Source organism: Ananas comosus, linkage group 5 (assembly GCF_001540865.1).
Source record: "Ananas comosus cultivar F153 linkage group 5, ASM154086v1, whole genome shotgun sequence".
Lineage (NCBI taxonomy): Eukaryota > Viridiplantae > Streptophyta > Magnoliopsida > Poales > Bromeliaceae > Ananas > Ananas comosus.
The window spans coordinates 2385004-2405168 of NC_033625.1; the positions used below are offsets into that span (position 1 = coordinate 2385004).

The 20165-nt window shown below is 39.0% G+C and overlaps 4 protein-coding genes and 1 pseudogene across 4 annotated transcripts; 3 read left to right on the forward strand and 2 right to left on the reverse strand.

The window, feature by feature from the left end:
- Positions 1 to 3686, forward strand: LOC109710780 (annotated as a pseudogene).
- On the forward strand, positions 4730 to 7346 carry LOC109710265 (GDSL esterase/lipase At5g45910-like). The gene is made up of 5 exons (XM_020232776.1): positions 4730 to 4958; positions 5324 to 5530; positions 5713 to 5861; positions 6669 to 6945; positions 7108 to 7346. Exons 1-5 carry the CDS (start codon positions 4730 to 4732, stop codon positions 7323 to 7325), a joined length of 1080 nt encoding a protein of 359 aa, XP_020088365.1. The 3' UTR covers positions 7326 to 7346.
- LOC109710266 (GDSL esterase/lipase At5g45910-like) lies at positions 8352 to 9811 on the forward strand. The gene is made up of 3 exons (XM_020232777.1): positions 8352 to 8634; positions 8797 to 8970; positions 9699 to 9811. The coding sequence occupies exons 1-3, from the start codon at positions 8352 to 8354 to the stop codon at positions 9809 to 9811; spliced, it is 570 nt and encodes a 189-aa protein (XP_020088366.1).
- Positions 10293 to 11423, reverse strand: LOC109710267 (embryonic protein DC-8-like). Its single transcript, XM_020232778.1, has one exon. The coding sequence runs from the start codon at positions 11421 to 11423 to the stop codon at positions 10293 to 10295; it is 1131 nt and encodes a 376-aa protein (XP_020088367.1).
- On the reverse strand, positions 12003 to 16544 carry LOC109710863 (protein trichome birefringence-like 38). The gene is made up of 5 exons (XM_020233652.1): positions 16086 to 16544; positions 15813 to 15984; positions 14385 to 14560; positions 13893 to 14051; positions 12003 to 12493 (listed from the first exon to the last, which is right to left on the reverse strand). Exons 1-5 carry the CDS (start codon positions 16343 to 16345, stop codon positions 12196 to 12198), a joined length of 1065 nt encoding a protein of 354 aa, XP_020089241.1. The 5' UTR covers positions 16346 to 16544; the 3' UTR covers positions 12003 to 12195.

Below are 20165 nucleotides of genomic sequence, written 5' to 3' on the forward strand. Positions count from 1 at the left end.
ACAGGACTAGGGCGGCGGAGACGCACACAAAAAATAAAATAAAAGAGAAGAAAAGAAAAGAAAGGAAGGGAAAGGAAAGGAAAGGAAAGCCACAGTACTGCTAATAACATAAGCTCTGAAACAGGGAGAGGGAGAAGGGAGACGGAGAAGGTAAATTATCCGACCACACCACACCACATCTCCTTTTTCCCTTCCCCTTTCCTCCTCCTCCACCTCCTCCTCTTACTCCGACCACCACCACCACCACCGCTCACCATGAACCTCTCCATCTCCTTCCTCCTCCTCCTTCTCGTGCTCCATAATGGCTTCTTCTGGGCATCCGCGTCCTCTTCCCAAGGCTACACGGCGATCTTCAACTTCGGCGACTCCCTGGCGGACGCCGGCAACCTCTGCGCGGACGGCATCCCGCCCTTCCTCGCCACCGCCCGCCTTCCCTACGGCATGACCTTCTTCGGCTTCCCCACCGGCCGCTGCTCCGACGGCCGCCTCCTCGTCGACTTCCTCGGTATCCCCACCCCACGCCCCTCCCCCTTCCCCCTTCAAGAATCCGCAAATGATATAATTATAATTAATAATCTATACTATATATATATATATATATCATCTGTATCTAAATCTATGTGCCGCACATGCAGCCCAGGAGTTCGGGCTGCCGCTGCCGCCGCCGTCGAAGGCGCACAACGCGTCGTTCGTCCGCGGCGCCAACTTCGCCATCTTCGAGGCCCGCGGCCTCGGCAAGACCGTCTGGAACTCCGGATCGCTCCACACGCAGATCCAGTGGTTCCAGGACATCAAGCCCTCCCTCTGCGCCTCCCCGGAAGGTGAAGCTTCATCCCCAATCTCTTCTTTCACCTTCCGAATGCTTCTCTCTCTACTTTCTGCACATAATATGTAGTCGCAGAACTTAGCTTAGCTTCTTCTTCTTCTTCTTCTTCTTTTGTTGATTCACTACTGGATTGTAGATTGTAAGAGTTTCCTCAGTAAATCCCTCTTCGTCGTCGGAGAGTTTGGGGGAAACGACTACAACGCCCCTCTCTTCGCCGGGAAGGACGTAAAGGAGGCGCACACGATCATCCCCCACGTCATCGAATCCATTTCGACCGGGATTGAGGTAGCACTTTGCTCAATCGATTGTTGATCCGTGGACCCACTTGTTTGTGCGATGGTTGATCACCTGTTTGCCCCTTGTTTGGATGTATGTAGAAATTGATCGCGGAGGGCGCGGTGGATCTGGTCGTTCCTGGGGTTCTGCCCATGGGCTGTTTCCCTGTCTACCTGACGATTACCAAGAACTCAATACGCTGTCGTGGATTCACAACGCGATGCTCCGGCGGGCCGTCGAGAAGCTCAGGATCAAGTACCCTGCGGTGAAGATCGTCTATGCCGATTACTATGCTCCGGTCATTCAATTCGTGCTCCACCCTGAAAAGTTTGGTGAGTCTTTCTTTCTTTCTCTGCGCACGCCCAATCATCACTCCGTATCAATGATTCGTCATGAAAATCTAGATTCTGGTCCTTTTCGTTTTTTATAGTTGATTGCATTGTGATGTTGATATATATATATATATATATATATATATATATATATATCTGAATCACCGAAGAGCTTTTGCACCTGTTATCTGTAAATCCAAGAGTGAAGTTTGAGATTAGAGATATAAGTGTATTTGATTAGCATATCATTCACCTGTGAATCTTTCTTTCTTTTATTCATGAGCTCGTTCTCAGGGTTTTGAACCTTCCCAATATAGCTAATATTAACACCGCACAGTAAATCCATTACCTTTGGACTTCGGACTTCGGAGTTCCCTAATAGGAGTAGTAGTTCACAGTAGGGGAGATCTGGGCAAAAAGTTTAGAGGTCGACATGAAGCTGTGAGACTGAATAACAGGACATTTGCTTACAGGTCCAGTTGCGATAGTTGCCAACACGTTTGATATATGCTTGTCCTACATTAATGTGAGGTTGTAGCATAAGCAATTTATTAACGGGAACCTCAACATAAAAGTGAAACAGGTTTTCCATTTTTAGTCTAACTGAGGGATAGTTGAAGAGCCTTGGGTGTTAGTAGACAAGGTTTTTCGTCGTTCCAGATTCATTTCGAAGACTTTTCATGAGGTTGGTCCTGCTATATTTTCTGTACTCATCCCCTGTTTACTATGACCTATGCGTAGATAAGTCGTCCCAATCGGACTTTTATTACTTGATAGTTTGCCACACTAACAACCTTAGTAGTAATGTCAATGATTATTACAGCTATGACTGATAAATTTTACCTTTTGTTCATGGCATTATGTAAGGGCTGTAGTAATGTTGATGATGATTTGTAGTAATGTTGATGATGATTTGTTAGTCCGCATGCCCTAAATTTCTGAGGACCGACTGAGTGGGATGAGCGATTGCAGATACCCACTGCTTGTACATAATACACAGCACCTTTTACATTATGCCTTCACATAGCAAGAATCATTCAAAAACCGTGTCATTAACCCTGTAACGCTTCTGCAATCATGCTATTTGATCGATCTAAGGATTTCAAGTGGCCATTGATGTTGAAGAGTCTTAAAAATGAGCTGCTTACCTTACCTATAGCTAGTCATAGTATATGAGTTTGTAAGCTTTGTATATAATTTTAATCTCATTGATAGTATTATTCTAAAAGTGCTTGACAAACTTGCATATGCGGGTGCGACCTCTTTACTAATTTGCTTGGACCATATCGGCCAACGACCCTAAACGCTCTACAATGAGTATATCCTTGAGTGGACCAGCATTGTTCATTTTGGGTACATATTAGTTGATTACCCATCGCATGTAGTTCATAAAATCAGATATCAAATTTTCTGTAGTTATTTGTAGTTTTTTTTCATCCATTATTCATGACATTGTAGGTAGAATAGTTAAACACCATTAGCTTTTGTACCACATTCTTCCTATGACCATATTGTAGTGATTCTATTTTCGAATGGCGTATGCTTCGGCATATTTATCCGCAAACTGCATATGTGCTGTGTAGTGGGTTGTCTTTCTGGAAGCTCCCTGCATTATTCAGAACATTATTTTTACGTGCTACCGGCAAACTCCAGTATATATTTTTCTGCCTGAAAAACCAAATTTTGTCGAACTGCCCCTCAAAAATTTTATCTTGCATTGAATTAGCGCAAATTCCTATCCTGCAAGACTCTAACTTTATAAATTTTACCACAGGATTTTACAAGCAGCTTCCTAGGGCTTGCTGCGGTGCACCTGGACAAGGCTTATACAACTTCAACTTGACTGCGAAATGTGGTGATCCGGGAGCCACCGCATGCGAGGATCCCTCGACGCATTGGAGCTGGGACGGGATTCACTTAACCGAAGCTGCGTACGGCCACATAGCCAAAGGGTGGCTAAATGGTTCCTTTGCTGATCCACCAATAAAGGATTCTCAGCGCCGCTAAACCTATGGTACTCGAACCTACTGGAAAGATACACAAATTTGTTAATTGAAGCAGAGAAAAAAAAGGTTATAAAAGTTGTTACCATACAAGTATATTTGTTTCATCTCTATTTATTTCATTCAGTTTGCTAAGGTGTGATTCTATGTCTCACCACGGCTCTAGATTCTTCAATTCGTTATCAGGTATATTTGTAATGAATATGGTGATTATTAATGGAATTTGCGATATTTCACTGTAATTCTTTAGATTTTTTTTTTTAAAAAAAATTGCTTCTCGTTCTCTTTTCCTTTTTGGTTTTGCGAGTGGGTTCAAACTGAGCTACACATCATGTAAAGTTCATTTTCGTGCTCCATCATCACTATTTATTTTTAGGAACATGCATAGAATTAAAGTTCCTACAATATTTTAGACGAAAATTGTGGTAGAATTAATATATATTTGATGTTACCTAACGCTCGGAATGCAATGGATTCATTCTTTGGGCACGTTGTGGGTTGTTAAGTTGCTTAACTTCGATTGTGATTTGTTGTTAGGTGGTAGTTCATAAGCTTGTTCCGTCAAATTGGGTTTCAAGCAACCAAGTTGGAAAATTACATCCGAGATTTAAAATAGTAAAACAATTTGGCTCCCCCCACCCAAAAATAGGAACTGCTCAATGAGTCTTAAACCTTAAAAAGGAAAATTCAAAATCAACAGCACTACTTTGTCATCTTAGGAAACAATTTATGAGGATAAACAGGATATTTTTGAAAGGAATTTACAGAGCAAAAAAGAATTTCTTATTTTCGGAAAGTATGTTCTAGTTTTAATAATAAATATATAGCAGTTTTTTTCGTTAGAGTGTGCACGGGCCAAAAATTTTATTAAGTTACCATTATTTCTGTCTCAATGATGAATCAATATACTAGATACGAAAAAGGACTGATCAGTTTTTTACCACATTAATTATTAATTATACAACGAACACAGAATAAAAGGAAGGAGATATTTCCAAAATTGATCGCAAAATCTTAAGGATACACTAAATTCGCCTCGCTAACTTTTTTAATCCAACTAAAATAGGAAAGAGAGATATGGCACATTAATTAATTCCAATAAAATCCCATGACAATTTTTGAAGGTAATTAAGACGGTGCATCTCTCGAATGATCCTCTCAAAACAACACCAAGAAACGCAAAGTTTATGAGAAAATTTATCTAATATCTGATATAAAAAGAGTCACCCATTTTACATTTTCAATCCACTCCGTCTCTCCTCACTTTCTCCTCAAGTGAAGATAAATAAAAAATGGAGCTTTCAATCACAATTTTCATGTCATTTCTCTTATGTACCAGTTTTGTCAATGGTCAATACAATGCGATATTCAGTTTCGGCGACTCTTATACTGATACAGGAAATCTGCGCATTTTGGCGGGGAAGACGAAAAATCCTCCGTACGACACTCCGTACGGCATGACCTACTTTCATCATTCTACCGGCCGGGCCTCCGATGGGCGTCTCGTCATAGATTTCATTGGTACATTTGTCATCCAACAAAATTCATCTAGTTTGCATATATATTCTTATGAAAAAAAAGAAAAGAAAAGAAGCTATTGGTAGTAAAAAAAAAGTTGGAGAGTCATTCGATTTTTGTCGAAAATTTTAGTTCTAAATTTGAATAGGCCCTAAAATGCATGGGTGATTTCAAAATTCCATCCAACCTCATTGTTGTGACATGCACTGCTGTAGACGCAACTAACAACGTGATGCTTTCAAAAATATATCAGCTCGTATAAATGAGACTATTTGGGTATACGTAAGTATATAGATGTTGTTACTTTTTAAGTTTTCGTAAAAATAACTCTCTCTCTCTCTCTTGTCATTGTGTGCTCTCGCTCGCAGCCCAGAATTTCGGACTCCCTCTTGTTCCTCCATCCTTATCGAACCAGGACTTCAAAAAAGGCGCAAATTTCGCCGTCATCGCCGCGACGGCGATGGATCCGGCATTTTTTAAATCCATTAACATCACAGGCACTTCTCCTTTCTCCCTCAATGTGCAACTCGGCTGGTTCGACAAGTTGAAGCCCTCCCTCTGCAGCTCGGAACAAGGTTTGTAAACCTAAACACATTTGACCCATTTTTTCCGTAAACATGTGGGCCAATTTGAGTCCCCGCTAGAACTTCAAAATTTTTTTTAATTGGAACTTTTCTAAATTTTTGTAAATTAAGTAACGAGCATTCCGTATATTTTTTTTATTTTTATTTTTTCCGCTTGAAACTATTGGATGTAGAGTGCCAAAACTACTTCAAAAACTCGCTCTTCTTCGTGGGAGAGCTCGGAGGAAACGACTACAACGCTATCATGTACTCTAACAGAAATGTGGATGAAATTAAAGCCCTTTCGCCCCAGATCGTGGGAACCATTATTGGGGCTGCTGAGGTTTGATATTTAATTTCTTTTCTGAGATTTATTTTAAGGAAGATTTTAATTGATTTGGTGAAATTTTCATAGTATAGAACTATAGATGACTCATTTTGGCGATATATACTTTAGACTATAATACAAAAAATAATACCCCTATTTAACTTTTTTTTTTTTCTGATTTTTAAAAATTCATATTTTGCTCGCTTAAAATTTTAAAAATATTTCAAAAGAGTACGACGTTGAAAATAATTAAATTGCCCTTACTTAATAATAAAATAATAATATATATATATATATATATATATATATATTATATTTCTGTTATTTAGAATGAATGATATTTTTAATATAAATTATAAAAAATGTATAAAATAGTAATGGAATCCGATGAAGGTGTTTAAATGCAATAATTTGAAATTTTTTTTTTTTTGAGAGATAGGTAGCACGCTATCCGCTTCGTTTATTTCATTTAGAAATAAACTTAGCAACAAAATGTGAATCAACTAGGATTCGAACTTGGGTCTCGGATACCAACCACCAACCCTTTTGCCACTTCCTTTAGGAACGGTCGGTAACAATTTGAAATATTGGGAGAGTAAAATATAGATTTTTGAAAGTTAAGAACAAAAGGTGCAAAAAAAGATATTTACAATAAAATTTTAATGCTTTTTAAAATAATTACATTGCTTGTCTTATTAAGTAAAGAAATATAGATTGAAAAAGGTAAACATATTGAAAAAAGCTTCTTCTTTTTTAATCGAACAATAAAACAGAAAGAAATTCAATTGAAAGTAGGAGAACTTTATTTTTTGTTGAATGCAGAAACTAATCAACGAAGGGGCGGGGACATTGGTGGTGCCGGGGATTTTGCCGACGGGCTGCATTCCGATCGTGCTATCGCAGGCGCACAACGCTCCCAAAGAAGAATTCGACCCGAAAACAGGCTGCCTCATCAAGCCGAACGATTTCAGCAGCTACCACAACAACCTACTGCACCAGGCCGTGCAGCAGCTGCAAAGCAAGTACCCGCAGGCGAAGCTCATCTACGCCGAGTATTTCGAGGCCGTCGTCGACTTTATTCTTGATCCGATAGGACACGGTGCGTCCGCGTTACAGCTCCAGATAGTTTCTAAACTTTCGCATATGTTACACTGTATATACTGAGGAGAACAATATTATGTAGGAAACGAATGTGTATCTGATTCGTATCCGATTCATTTTGTGACTAACTTTGCTCGACACACACGAAATGTTTTTGCAGGGTTTACAAATGGTCATGGCGCCCTTCAAGTGTGCTGTGGCGGCGGCGGCCCCTACAACTACAATTCGAGCGCGGGCTGCGGTTCGCCTGGCTCGACTGTGGGTGATCCTGCAACTTACGCAAACTGGGACGGAATCCACTTAACTGAAGCTGCATTTCAGCAGGTCGCGAATGGGTGGCTACATGGTCCCTACGCTTCTCCTCCTATAGTTAGTTAAACAAGGATTAAATTCACAGTTTCTAAGTGTCGTAATTGTTATTGATCATAATATTATACCAAATAATAACCTAGCCAGATGAAACAGAACGAAGGGAGGTCAATTTTCGGTGATTAATTACACTCTTTCTATTGATCACCTATATGTGAGTTTTGCATTGCTTATATAGTACTCTAATCGAGTAATTGGTGTCGTCTCTATTTACTATTTGTGTGATCGATGCTCCTCTTTTTTTAATATACATATATATTTCTGGGTTAAACATACAAATATTTTTAAATTTAAGGCTTTAAATATATAGCTTTATAAATTTTTAAGAGTAATTCTATCCATCCCATTCACTGAGATGGCATGAAAAGAAGCGGCTTATCGTATAATCGCCAGTGGATTACTTGATGGTTCTTTGTAAAACCACTTTTGCTTAAGAATCCTGCGTAAACAACATGTACCCCAAAAAAAATCCTCCCTTTTTTCTCAGCTGTGCAGTTCTGACTCTTTTTTTTTTAATTATCTCAATTTTATATTCCCCTATACCTTTGAACATTCTATTGTATCTTACATTATTCGAAGCAAAATACATATATCTACAGTGCAACGTACATGGAGGAAACATATTATTGTAGTTCAAACACACTCTGGTTAAATACTTTTCACTTCTTTTTCTCCATGCTTCTCGTCCACAGCAGATTGGACGGTTGGATCTCCTCCTACGACCATCTCTTTGGCCGTGTGGACGATCCCGATCACAGTTGCACCCACAGCTTCACACACATCCCCTGGTATGGTGGTGGTCTCTTGAATAATGCTGCCACCTTTTTCCTTTTCTACGGCTTTCTCCTCTTCTTCTTCTTTTCCTTCTATTTCATGTTGCTTCTCCTGCTTCTCCGTGTAGCTCTNCTTGTCTTATTAAGTAAAGAAATATAGATTGAAAAAGGTAAACATATTGAAAAAAGCTTCTTCTTTTTTAATCGAACAATAAAACAGAAAGAAATTCAATTGAAATTAGGAGAACTTATTTTTTGTTGAATGCAGAAACTAATCAACGAAGGGGCGGGGACATTGGTGGTGCCGGGGATTTTGCCGACGGGCTGCATTCCGATCGTGCTATCGCAGGCGCACAACGCTCCCAAAGAAGAATTCGACCCGAAAACCGGTTGCCTCATCAAGCCGAACGATTTCAGCAGCTACCACAACAACCTACTGCACCAGGCCGTGCAGCAGCTGCAAAGCAAGTACCCGCAGGCGAAGCTCATCTACGCCGAGTATTTCGAGGCCGTCGTCGACTTTATTCTTGATCCGATAGGACACGGTGCGTCCGCGTTACAGCTCCAGATAGTTTCTAAACTTTCGCATATGTTACACTGTATATACTGAGGAGAACAATATTATGTAGGAAACGAATGTATATCTGATTCGTATCCGATTCATTTTGTGACTAACTTTGCTCGACACACACGAAATGTTTTTGCAGGGTTTACAAATGGTCATGGCGCCCTTCAAGTGTGCTGCGGCGGGGGCGGCCCCTACAACTACAATTCGAGCGCGGGCTGCGGTTCGCCTGGCTCGACTGTGGGTGATCCTGCAACTTACGCAAACTGGGACGGAATCCACTTAACTGAAGCTGGATTTCAGCAGGTCGCGAATGGTTGGCTACATGGTCCCTATGCTTCTCCACCTATAGTTAGTTAAACAGGGATTAAATTCGCAGTTTATAAGTGTCGTAATTGTTATTGATCATAATAATAATTATACCAAATAATAACGTAGCCAGATGAAATAGAAGGAAGGGAGGTCAATTTTAGGTGATTAATTACACTCTTTCTATTGATCACCTATATGTGAGTTTTGCATTATTACTTATATAGTACTCTAATCGAGTAATTGGTGTCGTCTCTATTTACTTAGTATTTGTGTGATCGATGTAGATGCTCCTCTTTTTTCTATATACATATATTTTTCTCGGTTAAATACACAAATATTTTAAAATTTAAGGCTTTAAATATATAGCTTTATAAATTTTTAAGAGTAATTCTATCCATCCCATATATTCACTGATCGTGGTATGAATAGAAGCGGCTTATCATATAATCGCCAGTGGATTACTTAAATGGTACCCTTTATAAAACCATTCACCCAAAAAACAATATATATCCCTCCCTCTTTTAAGGCTGTGCAGTTTTTTTTTTTTTTAATTATCTCAATTTTCTATTCCCCTATACCTTGAACATTCTATTGTATTATCTTACATTATTCGAAGCAAAATACATATATCTACAGTGCAACGTACATGGAGGAAACATATTATTGTAGTTCAAACACTCTCTTGTTAAATACTTTTCACTTCTTTTTCTCCATGCTTCTCGTCCACAGCAGATTGGACGGTTGGATCTCCTCCTACGACCATCTCTTTGGCCGTGTGGACGATCCCGATCACAGTTGCACCCACAGCTTCACACACATCCCCTGGTATGGTGGTGGTCTCTTGAATAATGCTGCCACCTTTTTCCTTTTCTACGGCTTTCTCCTCTTCTTCTTCTTTTCCTTCTATTTCATGTTGCTTCTCCTGCTTCTCCGTGTAGCTCTTTCCACCTTTTTTCTCCCCATCAATTGATTGGCCTTGTAACTTCTCTTGCACATCTTGGGGATGTTCCCCAAGTTTTTCCTGCATAATTAACAAACGATATATATATATATATATATATAAGGAGTCTTAGGAATCATACTAGATTCTTAAGAATTTGTCAAGTGTTTGGAGACTTGAGAGATAGAAAAATTGCTTCATAATTAAAGGCTTTGAAGAAAAAGAAGTTGAATGCTCCTCACCATCTCTATCACAACACACTGCCAATTAAAAAATTAAATATTTTTAAAAATTAATGAGTGATACTAAACCTAGCTACAACCATTACTAGTTTGATGGGTGTGGTCCGTGTGGACATTCTCATGCGTGATCACATATACAATCTTTTACAGTGGGCTTCTTCTAGGATTTTTGACCCTGCATACCTTAGTTTGATCACGTTTCTCTACACCATACTCCTTAGCTTGTTGACCACCCTCTTCCGCCTTTCCTTTCGCTCTTTCACCAGCACTTTTAGCAGCCTCCTTCGCTTCCTCCGCTTTCTCAAGTGCTTTCTCCTTCGCCTCAGCAGCAGTTTCCTTGGCTTTATCGCCGGCACCTCTCGCCGCCTCCTTCGCCTCCGCGGCTTTCGCCGTGGCGTACTCCCTCATTCCCTGCGCTGCCTCCGCGGTCGTCTCCTTTGCCTTTTCCGCCTTCTCCCCCGTGAACTCCGTCGCCTTCTGTCCTGCTTCCTTTGCCGCGTCGGTCCCCTCCCCCGCCTTCTCCTTTGTGTACTCCATCGCCTTACGTCCTGTGTCAGTTGCTGCCTCCTTCGCCTCCCCGGCCTTCTCGCTCGTGTACCCCTTCGCCCCCGCCAGCTTCTCCTGTGCGTAATCCGCTGCCTTTTCGCCCGCACATAACGTTGCATCCTTCGTCTTCTCCGCGGCCTTTTTCGCGTACTCCGCAGCAGTACCGCCCGTGCTCACCGTAATATCCTTCGCCTTCACCGCCGCCTGCTTTGCGTACTCGGCAGTCATCTCACCGGTGGTCACCGTAACATCCTTCGCTTTCACCACTGTCTGCCTCGCGTAATCCGCTGCAGTCTCTCCGGCGCCGACCGTCACGTCCTTCGCCTTCTCTGCAGCCTGCGTTGCGTACTCTTTCGCTGTCTGTCCAGCGCTGACCGTAACAACCTTCGCCCTCACGCCAGCTTGTCGGGCCTTCTCGGCCGCCACGTCTTTCGCGGCCATAGCCTTCTCGCCAGCCACGTGCGCTCCGTGTGCGGCAACCGCCTTTGCTTCGTTGCCCTTGTCGGCGGCATAGGCGGCGGTGGCCCCGACGGCGTGGGCGACTGTCTCCTTGGTGTCGTGGAGCGCCCCAGCGCCAGACTCCTTCGCCTTGGCGTACCGCTCCTCCGCCGCGCGGATGGCCTCGATAGAATTCTGCTGCGCCGCCGCACGGTATCGGCTGATCTCCTCCGGCGACATGGCGACGCTTTCGTCCTGCCTCTCTTCTTTATCAGTGGAGTCCTTCTTCATTTGTTGTGTTTTGGTTGCAATTGGAATGGGTATTGGCACTGAGACGGGAAGTGGCGGGAGTAGGAGGGGGAGGGATTTATTTATTAAAGAAGCTGAGGTACGGCGGTTTGAGTGCTCTCGAGCTGACACGTGTCGTCGAAACTGTACACGTGGTGATTGGACGAAGCAACTGAGGTGACACGTACGATGACAGGTTGGTTGGTGTGCGAGGAGAGTGAGCCACGTTGGATCGCCGGTCCAGGGAAGTATTTCGTCGACCAGGTGCACCAGTAAATTAAACTTCAAACTTTTGCACATTTGGAAAAGTACAAATAAAACAACAATAATAATAATAATAATAAAAATGTGAATCGACTAGATTCGGACAACTAATTTTTGTACTAAAATTAATGTATCAACTCTTTCCTTTAGTTACTTTATTCTGGGGAACTTCTAAAATATTTCAATAAAAAAATTGCTCCTTTATGACGATAAAAACAGCAATGATAAATAAAATTTAAAAACAAAGCGACAGAAAGAAAAGAAGGTACATAGTACGATCATAATTATTTTGCTACTACAAATTGGTTTTAGTTGTTTGTACTATTTTATTTCTACAATATATTTATATAATTTTTTTTGTAAATTTCCTATAAAACTAGGTACCCCTGTGATAGTACCTACACTATTAATTAGTTAACTTGAACCTCCTGCTGCTGCTCATGTAATTCTTTGTAATCTTTTTTATTCTTTTTTCTTTTGCAAAAGAAAAAAAAAATGTCATATAAAATTATCACGTCAATCCGAGCAGAGCTGCATAAAGTAGCTGGTTCCACGTATCCGGGAGTCCGGCGAGGCACCAGTGGCTACAGTCGTCGCGGAAGTGGATTCCGTTGTGCTTCGACGGATGCGCGTCTTTTCGGAGCTGCGAGAGGAATGTAATGTCTAGGAGATACACTCGCTTCGACATCATCCTTAACACGTTCTTCACGACGGTTCGTTGTGTCGGCGAGGGCGCCGTGAATCCCGATGCTTTTATCGGTTGTGTTTCGCCTGCGCATGTCGCGTGTGGCTTCCCCCACTCTTCTCCGCTGAAATTTCGCAAATAGTATGTTAGCGAAACATATCCTGAAACAAGTCGATAGAAGTAAAGGATATACAAATTTAATACGTGTTGAGTTCTATATTAGAGTTCAAATCTGAAACTTCGAGTACTAACCACCAAACTCTTTGCAATTTGTACTAGAAATTATTACTAGATGTATGATTAATATCCAACATTCATATGATTGAGTCTAGTCACAGCATGAGGGATAATGGTTACCCGCCCCTTTATTGTAGCATCACATGCCCATCATGCTAGTACTGTTATATATGGTTGTATTAGGTTAGGTGCAACGCATGAAGATGATGAAAGCAGATAGAATTGATTTTCTAAGATGAAATCAAAAGAAATATATATATTTTCGTACGATTCACGAATTTGTTTAGAATTAAGTTGATTCACATATATATATATCTATCTATATATGTTTGCATTAAAAGTGACTAGCTTACTGGTTATGGTCGGGAGAGACCCCCTGGTAGAACACTTGGGTCGTGGCAGGATCAATATTGGCATCGACCCATTTGCTCCACGTTACCAATGCCCTAGCAAATGCCACGGTGCGGTCCATGTCCTTCGCTATACTCTTATCGTGTTGCACGTAGTCCCACCTGCACAATCACACAATCTTATATATTTTTCCTAGTTATATAAGAACGTACATTAGTTATTTGATTCTACAACTATCATCACTTAATTAGTTGAACTTGTATGATATGTCGACTTATTCTGATAAAATTTTGCACTCAAACTGTTATTTTAAAATTTTGAGTCTTTTTGTTATAGAAAAGGATCGATATACATGTCGAGTACTTTAATTACTTATTATTATTGTAATATTTATTATTTAATTGAGCAGGTTATTGAGACATGCAGGAGATAAACACAAGAATTTTTTTTTTTATTTTTTTTAATTTTTTGCGTTTTTTTACGGTCTAAAAGGAGAAGCTGATCGATCGGAGGTTGCAACTTACGGCCGGGTGGGTCCACTGCGAGACCACCAATGGGCAGTGTTGAAGATGAGCACGTTCGCGGNGAGTTTGATATTGCCAAACTGGTGACTGCTTTTGAATGTTCACGAAATTCATTGACAGGATGGAGGAGGCGGTCGCTGCCTTCCCAAACCTATTGTGTTACAAATAATACATATCAGGTCTAGAAATCTTGGCAAAATGATTGCTAACTGTTTCTGCATGTTCAGATCTTAAATCAAAAGATATATATATATATATATATATATATATATATATATATATATATATATATATATATATATATATATATATATATATATATTTTCGTACGATTCACGAATTTGTTTAGAATTAAGTCGATTTGCATATATATATATCTATATATGTTTGCATTAAAAGTGACTAGCTTACTGGTTATGGTCGGGAGAGACCCCCTGGTAGAACACTTGGGTCGTGGCAGGATCAATATTGGCATCGACCCATTTGCTCCACGTTACCAATGCCCTAGCAAATGCCACGGTGCGGTCCATGTCCTTCGCTATACTCTTATCGTGTTGCACGTAGTCCCACCTGCACAATCACACAATCTTATATATTTTTCCTAGTTATATAAGAACATACATTAGTTATTTGATTCTACGACTATCATCACTTAATTAGTTGAACTTGTATGATATGTCGACTTATTCTGATAAAATTTTGAGTCTTTTTGTTATAGAAAAGGATCGATATACATGTCGAGTACTTTAATTACTTATTATTATTGTAATATTTATTATTTAATTGAGCAGGTTATTGAGACAGGTGATAAACACAAGAATTTTTTTTATTTTTTTGTTTTTTTTTTTTGCGTTTTTTTACGGTCTAAAAGGAGAAGCTGATCGATCGGAGGTTGCAACTTACGGCCGGGTGGGTCCACTGCGAGACCACCAATGGGCAGTGTTGAAGATGAGCACGTTCGCGGTGAGCCATATGTGACCAGCTTGGATTGAGTCGAGCTTGAGCACGCGCCCAATGGGCTCGCTCACTATGTCCACCAAATAATGCGATGTGTAGTACATCACAGTGACGTCATAATCCTGCAACAATTAATTAATTTTATACTTAATTTTTGAATAAATATTAAATTTTAGATATTAATTATAACAAGTCGGCTAAAATATATTTTTTATGAAAATAAAAAATGGTGCTCAACATAATATAATCGAAAAGAAAAAACAACACTCCCCTCTGATTTGATCTGTCCTTCGCATTGAAGAACAAAAGAACATTAGCTTGTATATATAGCATATCATAGATAATCGGAATAGTGACATAGAATTATTTCCAGGGACTAAGGATAGGTTGTCCAATTTGTACTTATTCCGAGAGGAAAACATATTCAAATCACTCATTCCAAGAGCATAACTTGCGAATTAAGCGTTTGTAGAATAAGAATTTGTCTCAAATAAATGCAATATTTAAGTTGGTCATGAATCCACATGAAGTGCCCGCACATGGGATATTCTATGTAGATTGTCTCTTTCCATCACATGACTTCACGAAGGCCCACATTTTAACTAACTTATATTTTGCATATGCACAATGATTTTAAGATATGTGCTGGTTATTACTCTATGTACCTTAGTTTGATCAATTATAACTCCATGCCATACGTTCCATAAAAGCCGGATCCAAACACAAACAAAATTTGATTTTTTAATCAGGCTGATGGAAAGGACCTTGCAGAAAACTAGAATAGCAATTTTACGACACCTAAATTATACAAATAAAATGGTATGACACATATCTATTACTCTTGATTAGACTTCGGAATGAGGCTTTATTTGGATGCTTATGAGTTTTCCAAGAAAAGTTACGGAAAATTCTCCATAATTCGTGTCTTTTTGGTCTTTTTTATTCAATAATCTTCCATCGTCCATTTTTAGATGTCACTACAAGTTAAAAATCGACTACTAATGAGTGATCGAATGCGACCACTTAACTACCACTCCAATTTAAAGCACACATCAGAAAATGGCTCGAATAAGACATCATATAATGATCTAAATCAAATAAAAACAACATAAAGAGATGGACATAATTACTTTTTTTCTTTTTATTAGGACCAACCTCGTTGGAAATCGTATAGAATTTGCTCAAAAGGAATTCTTTGCAAATTATATATATATATTTGACGCTATTTTAAGTCGTTTTTTGAAGAAATTTTACAGTGTTTTGTAACCAAATTTAGACAGGCACATGTTCTATACAATGATCAATCTATTTACTTACAGGAAATTGAACAAATGAAGTTTGAATTACAAAATGAACGGGAATATCACTACTCACCTGAAACACGACGGTGTTGAGCTCTCCCGATTGGGACGAGCTCGTCCTCGAATTCGGAGCCGCTGCATGAAGCAGGCACAAAAGCGATTCGTAGTGGTTCAGGCTCAACGAGTCCCCGACGAACATTATTCGCTTCCCCTTCCACCTCTTAAGTAAGTCCCCTCCATCAAACCTAGTACATATACACTCATCAATTCCAATTGAATCACCCCATCAAATCATATAAATTGGTCATGTTCGACGAAAAAGCATTTTTTTTTTTTTAAAGAAAACCTCGGGATGTCGCACGAATCGGGCTGCCACCGATATTTAAGATACGACGTATCGGTCCGGCCGTACTTGAGGCAATCGAATTCCTTGCGAATGAAGGGGCAACTCGCGGAGTCGTAGAGAGGATACGACTCGTCGTAGATCCAATCTCCGCGAAAGATGTTGCACCTCGCCGCCACCGCCGGGCACTGTGAGCAGTAGGCTAAAGAGAGAGCCACAATAACAAACGAGAGAAGCGGAGGAGATTCTTTGTTTCTCTTCATTTTGCATCCGCTGTTAGTAATAAGTGAGTAGATGAGAGACACTGCAAACTTGTTGTGGAGGAGGTGCGTATATGTAGTCGGCAACGAGAACGCTTTGGCGAAGGTGCAAGGGATATACGGCGCCGAATTTAATGAACAGGAACGCTAGAGAGATAACGAATCCGGTGTATATCTCGGGGAGAATCCTTGCGTTTACGTTTCTCCGGTGTGCATTAACGAGGTTAACAACTGTTTCGCTTTTGTCCCATTAAATTATTTTATTTTATTTATTCTGATCTCATTACGTTGAATTGTTAATTATGCTTGACGTTTTGGTATATCTGTGCTAAATCGAACCGATAAGTTTGATTTGGTTTGAGCCAATTCCTCAAACTAAAATTTCAGATTTGATTTAGCTAGGATCCAAAGTTCAAAAAACTAACCAAACCCGAAAATTGTAATGCATGCAATTATACATTAAATCATGAAAAATCACCTTACACATTGAGACAATGAAAAACATTTGACCAGATGAATCGAACAATCTCTAACCAGTCAAATCATCGGCCGCAAAAGCTGCTTGTTACATTTCATCTGCTTAAACCCACAATGACAAATCGAAGCATAACCAAATTTAAAACTTTAGTTTTTGATCAACTTGGTTTGAATTTTTCCTCAGTATCGAATTAATTTCATTTTTTATTTTCCAAAATCAATGTAAACCGATTCGTTTCCGAACGATCGGACATAGGCGGCACACGTCATCCATGTCCTCGTGTGAATCATAAATGCTAACCAACTATTATAAAAACACGTGCCGGTAAAAAGAGTGCCGCCGTTGCACTTAAGGGTCAGTCACAGTATTTACAAATTTCGATCTGACTCATAGGAAGGGTACTCCAATGCACTTAGGAGATCAATCATATCGCTCATGAGTTTCTACCTGACTCAATTTATTTGGACGTTAAATTTATTGTTGGATTTTTTATCGCTAGGTCTATTGTATGCCACAACTCCACCCAAACTTAATTATTGGCAACTATTGATAACTTATAATTTTCTGGGCCTATCGTCATGGCGTAAAAAGATTACCACAGGCACAGTGGCACTTTCACCATAAGGGAATCCATCCCACACCACCATTTGTGTATTGGTAAGCGCTAATCTCAACAATCCTAAAAACATGTCTCGATAGGAAGGACATATTTATCATACTTAAGGTCTCAGTAACAATGCTAATGAGCTTTGTCATTGTTGGAATTTTTGCAGTTAAATTTATTTTGTATCGCACGCTCACTCTACTTATTGGGTTCATCCAATTCAACTTATTAATTTCTTAGACTTATTACACCGTGCCGTGCTGATGGCATATCGAGAATTCTTATTAGGGTAAGATAGGATTTACAAAGTGCAGAGTTAGTGGGTAACATTGGTTTTTGGGTTATCAACCCAAAATTTTGGTGGATGACCCATGACCAACCTGAGTGGATCTAGGTTTGGACCCGAAGCCGTTCCAGTTGAGTCATATCAGTGACCATGCAGCCCTCTTAAGTCCTAAGGGTTGTTTGGTTTTTCGGAAAAATGTTTCAGGAATAGTACTTTTCCTATTTGAAAAATATTTTCATCCATTTGATTTACAGGAAAATTCATTTCTAATTTTTTTTTTGTCCAGATTTTATTAAAAAAGTACTATTCTTATTCTTATTTTAAAATTTTTTATCTAAAAATAAAAATTGAGAAAAAAATAATATTTTTTATAAACAAATAATATTTTACACTTTTTAAAAAATGGAAACATCGCCAGAGTCAAAATGGGCTAGTGGAGGGCCTAGGCCACAAAGTTTACATGGCTGAACAATTGGGTCGGCTCTAGACGTACATTTTTTACTGGGATGCTACTACAGGCCCATTAAAATCAGGCCCATTTCCCGACCCCGGAGGCCCTGCATTTTCTAATCCTATTCTAATCCAGTAAATTACCCGGGTCGGACCAAGTTATTAGTATGACGCTAATAAAAGCACTTTGTTGGATCCAAAATACTGACAAAATATACTTAAAAGATCGGTTTAAATTTTTTTTTTTCCCCTTATTATCTTGGACATAAAATATTTAATAAAAATAATTTATTATAGATTATGATCTAATAAAAATAATTTTTTACAAAAAATTATTTTAGTTTTGCAAATTCTACTTATGCTTAAATTTAATAAAATAATTTATTATTTAAATATAAATAATATGTACTAATATATATATTACATTAATTTTCTGAGTTGATTAATAATATTTTCGTATTTATTGAAAAATTATGTGTTTCATGTATCTCCTTTTTTGTTCTTTTGCATCTTCCCTCTCAACACAGCTTAATTAGGCCTACATCATCATCCACCTCATCATGATTTTTGTAAAATAAAATATTGTACTTTTTGAGAGAAAAGGAATTAATTTAATTGGTTAATTGAGGCATAGATGTGTGATGCCTCTGCTATATAGAAGACCACCTCCTTGCTGGGATCGATGTCGGGTTAACCAGTGTTGATTAAGGACGAACACTTATCTACGCACCTAATTAATTAATTAATTTATTTCCACCTAGCTAGCGTGCACGCATACGCAATTGCATTGTACATAAGGCTCTATATATACATGCGCCATTTTATAAGCAAATTAACACTGAGCATTCCAACTTCCATAATATATAGAGCCAGTACACAACACATAATCACTCAAAACATTGAAAACAAATTAATTAAGCAGAAACCACGTACAATGCATGCAGAATAATTGGATACTAGTGTAGTTATCCACGTGATGCAGCGGGTAGATATTATCGAAATAATTATTTTATTTATTATTATTGATCATCGATGCTAGCTTGAAAAAATAAACCTGAAATATACAATTCATCAAATATGTAAAAGATATTACTCTAACTATAAAATAAAGAATATTAATTTAAATAATCAGCAAGAATCAAATTGGTAAAAGAGCAGAAAAGATGGTAATTGATTTTTCTGCTTGTAATCGGGCCTGCGGTGGCAGAGGAGGACGACAGTAAAGGCTCTTCGTCTAGAATTTCAGTAGATTGAGTGAAGAGAGAAGAAAAGATGGTAATTGATTTTTCTTTTTTTTTTCTTTTCTGTTTGTAATCAGGCTAAATGGACTGGGTGTGGTGGGTTGAGTAGAGTAATCTTTTATTTTTGGTTGGATTGGGCTTTATATTTAGGCATTAGTAGATGTATTTTTAAGTTTTAGTATAAATGAGACACTTACTCAAAAATGTCCCAAACATGTGTCCCTATAACCTTATTCTATTGTAGTGCCTCCCGTCCCAAACGCTGCGATTTTTGGGGCGTAAGTTTTCGTTTTTCACTCGTTTCAAATGAAAAATAAAAACACCCTTTTTCCTCACTATTCGTAAAAATAATTTTCCGAGAAAATATTTTTATAACCAAATAAACGCGGAAATTACAGTTTTCCAGCGAAATTTTTTTTCCAGGGTGGTTTTACTACGACAAACACAACCTTATCCATGCAAGTTCGGAAAATGCAATTGACAGCTATAGAGACGTGGCTTTAGTGGTGTTGCATGCAGGCATGCTGCGTTTTAAAACATTTTTACGGGTACTGCGGCTGAGCTGGGATCTGATCCATTATTGTTGTATAATTGAAATTATCATGTTATTCGAGCATGTGAGCATGTGTTGCACAACAGGAATATTTAATTTAGATAAATTAATGATGGATTACTGGTTAGAATAGTTCTTTTATTGTTTTGAAAAGCTTTCAATATATAGGAAATTGATCTCCCCCGTAGCTTTCGAATTTTATATATATATA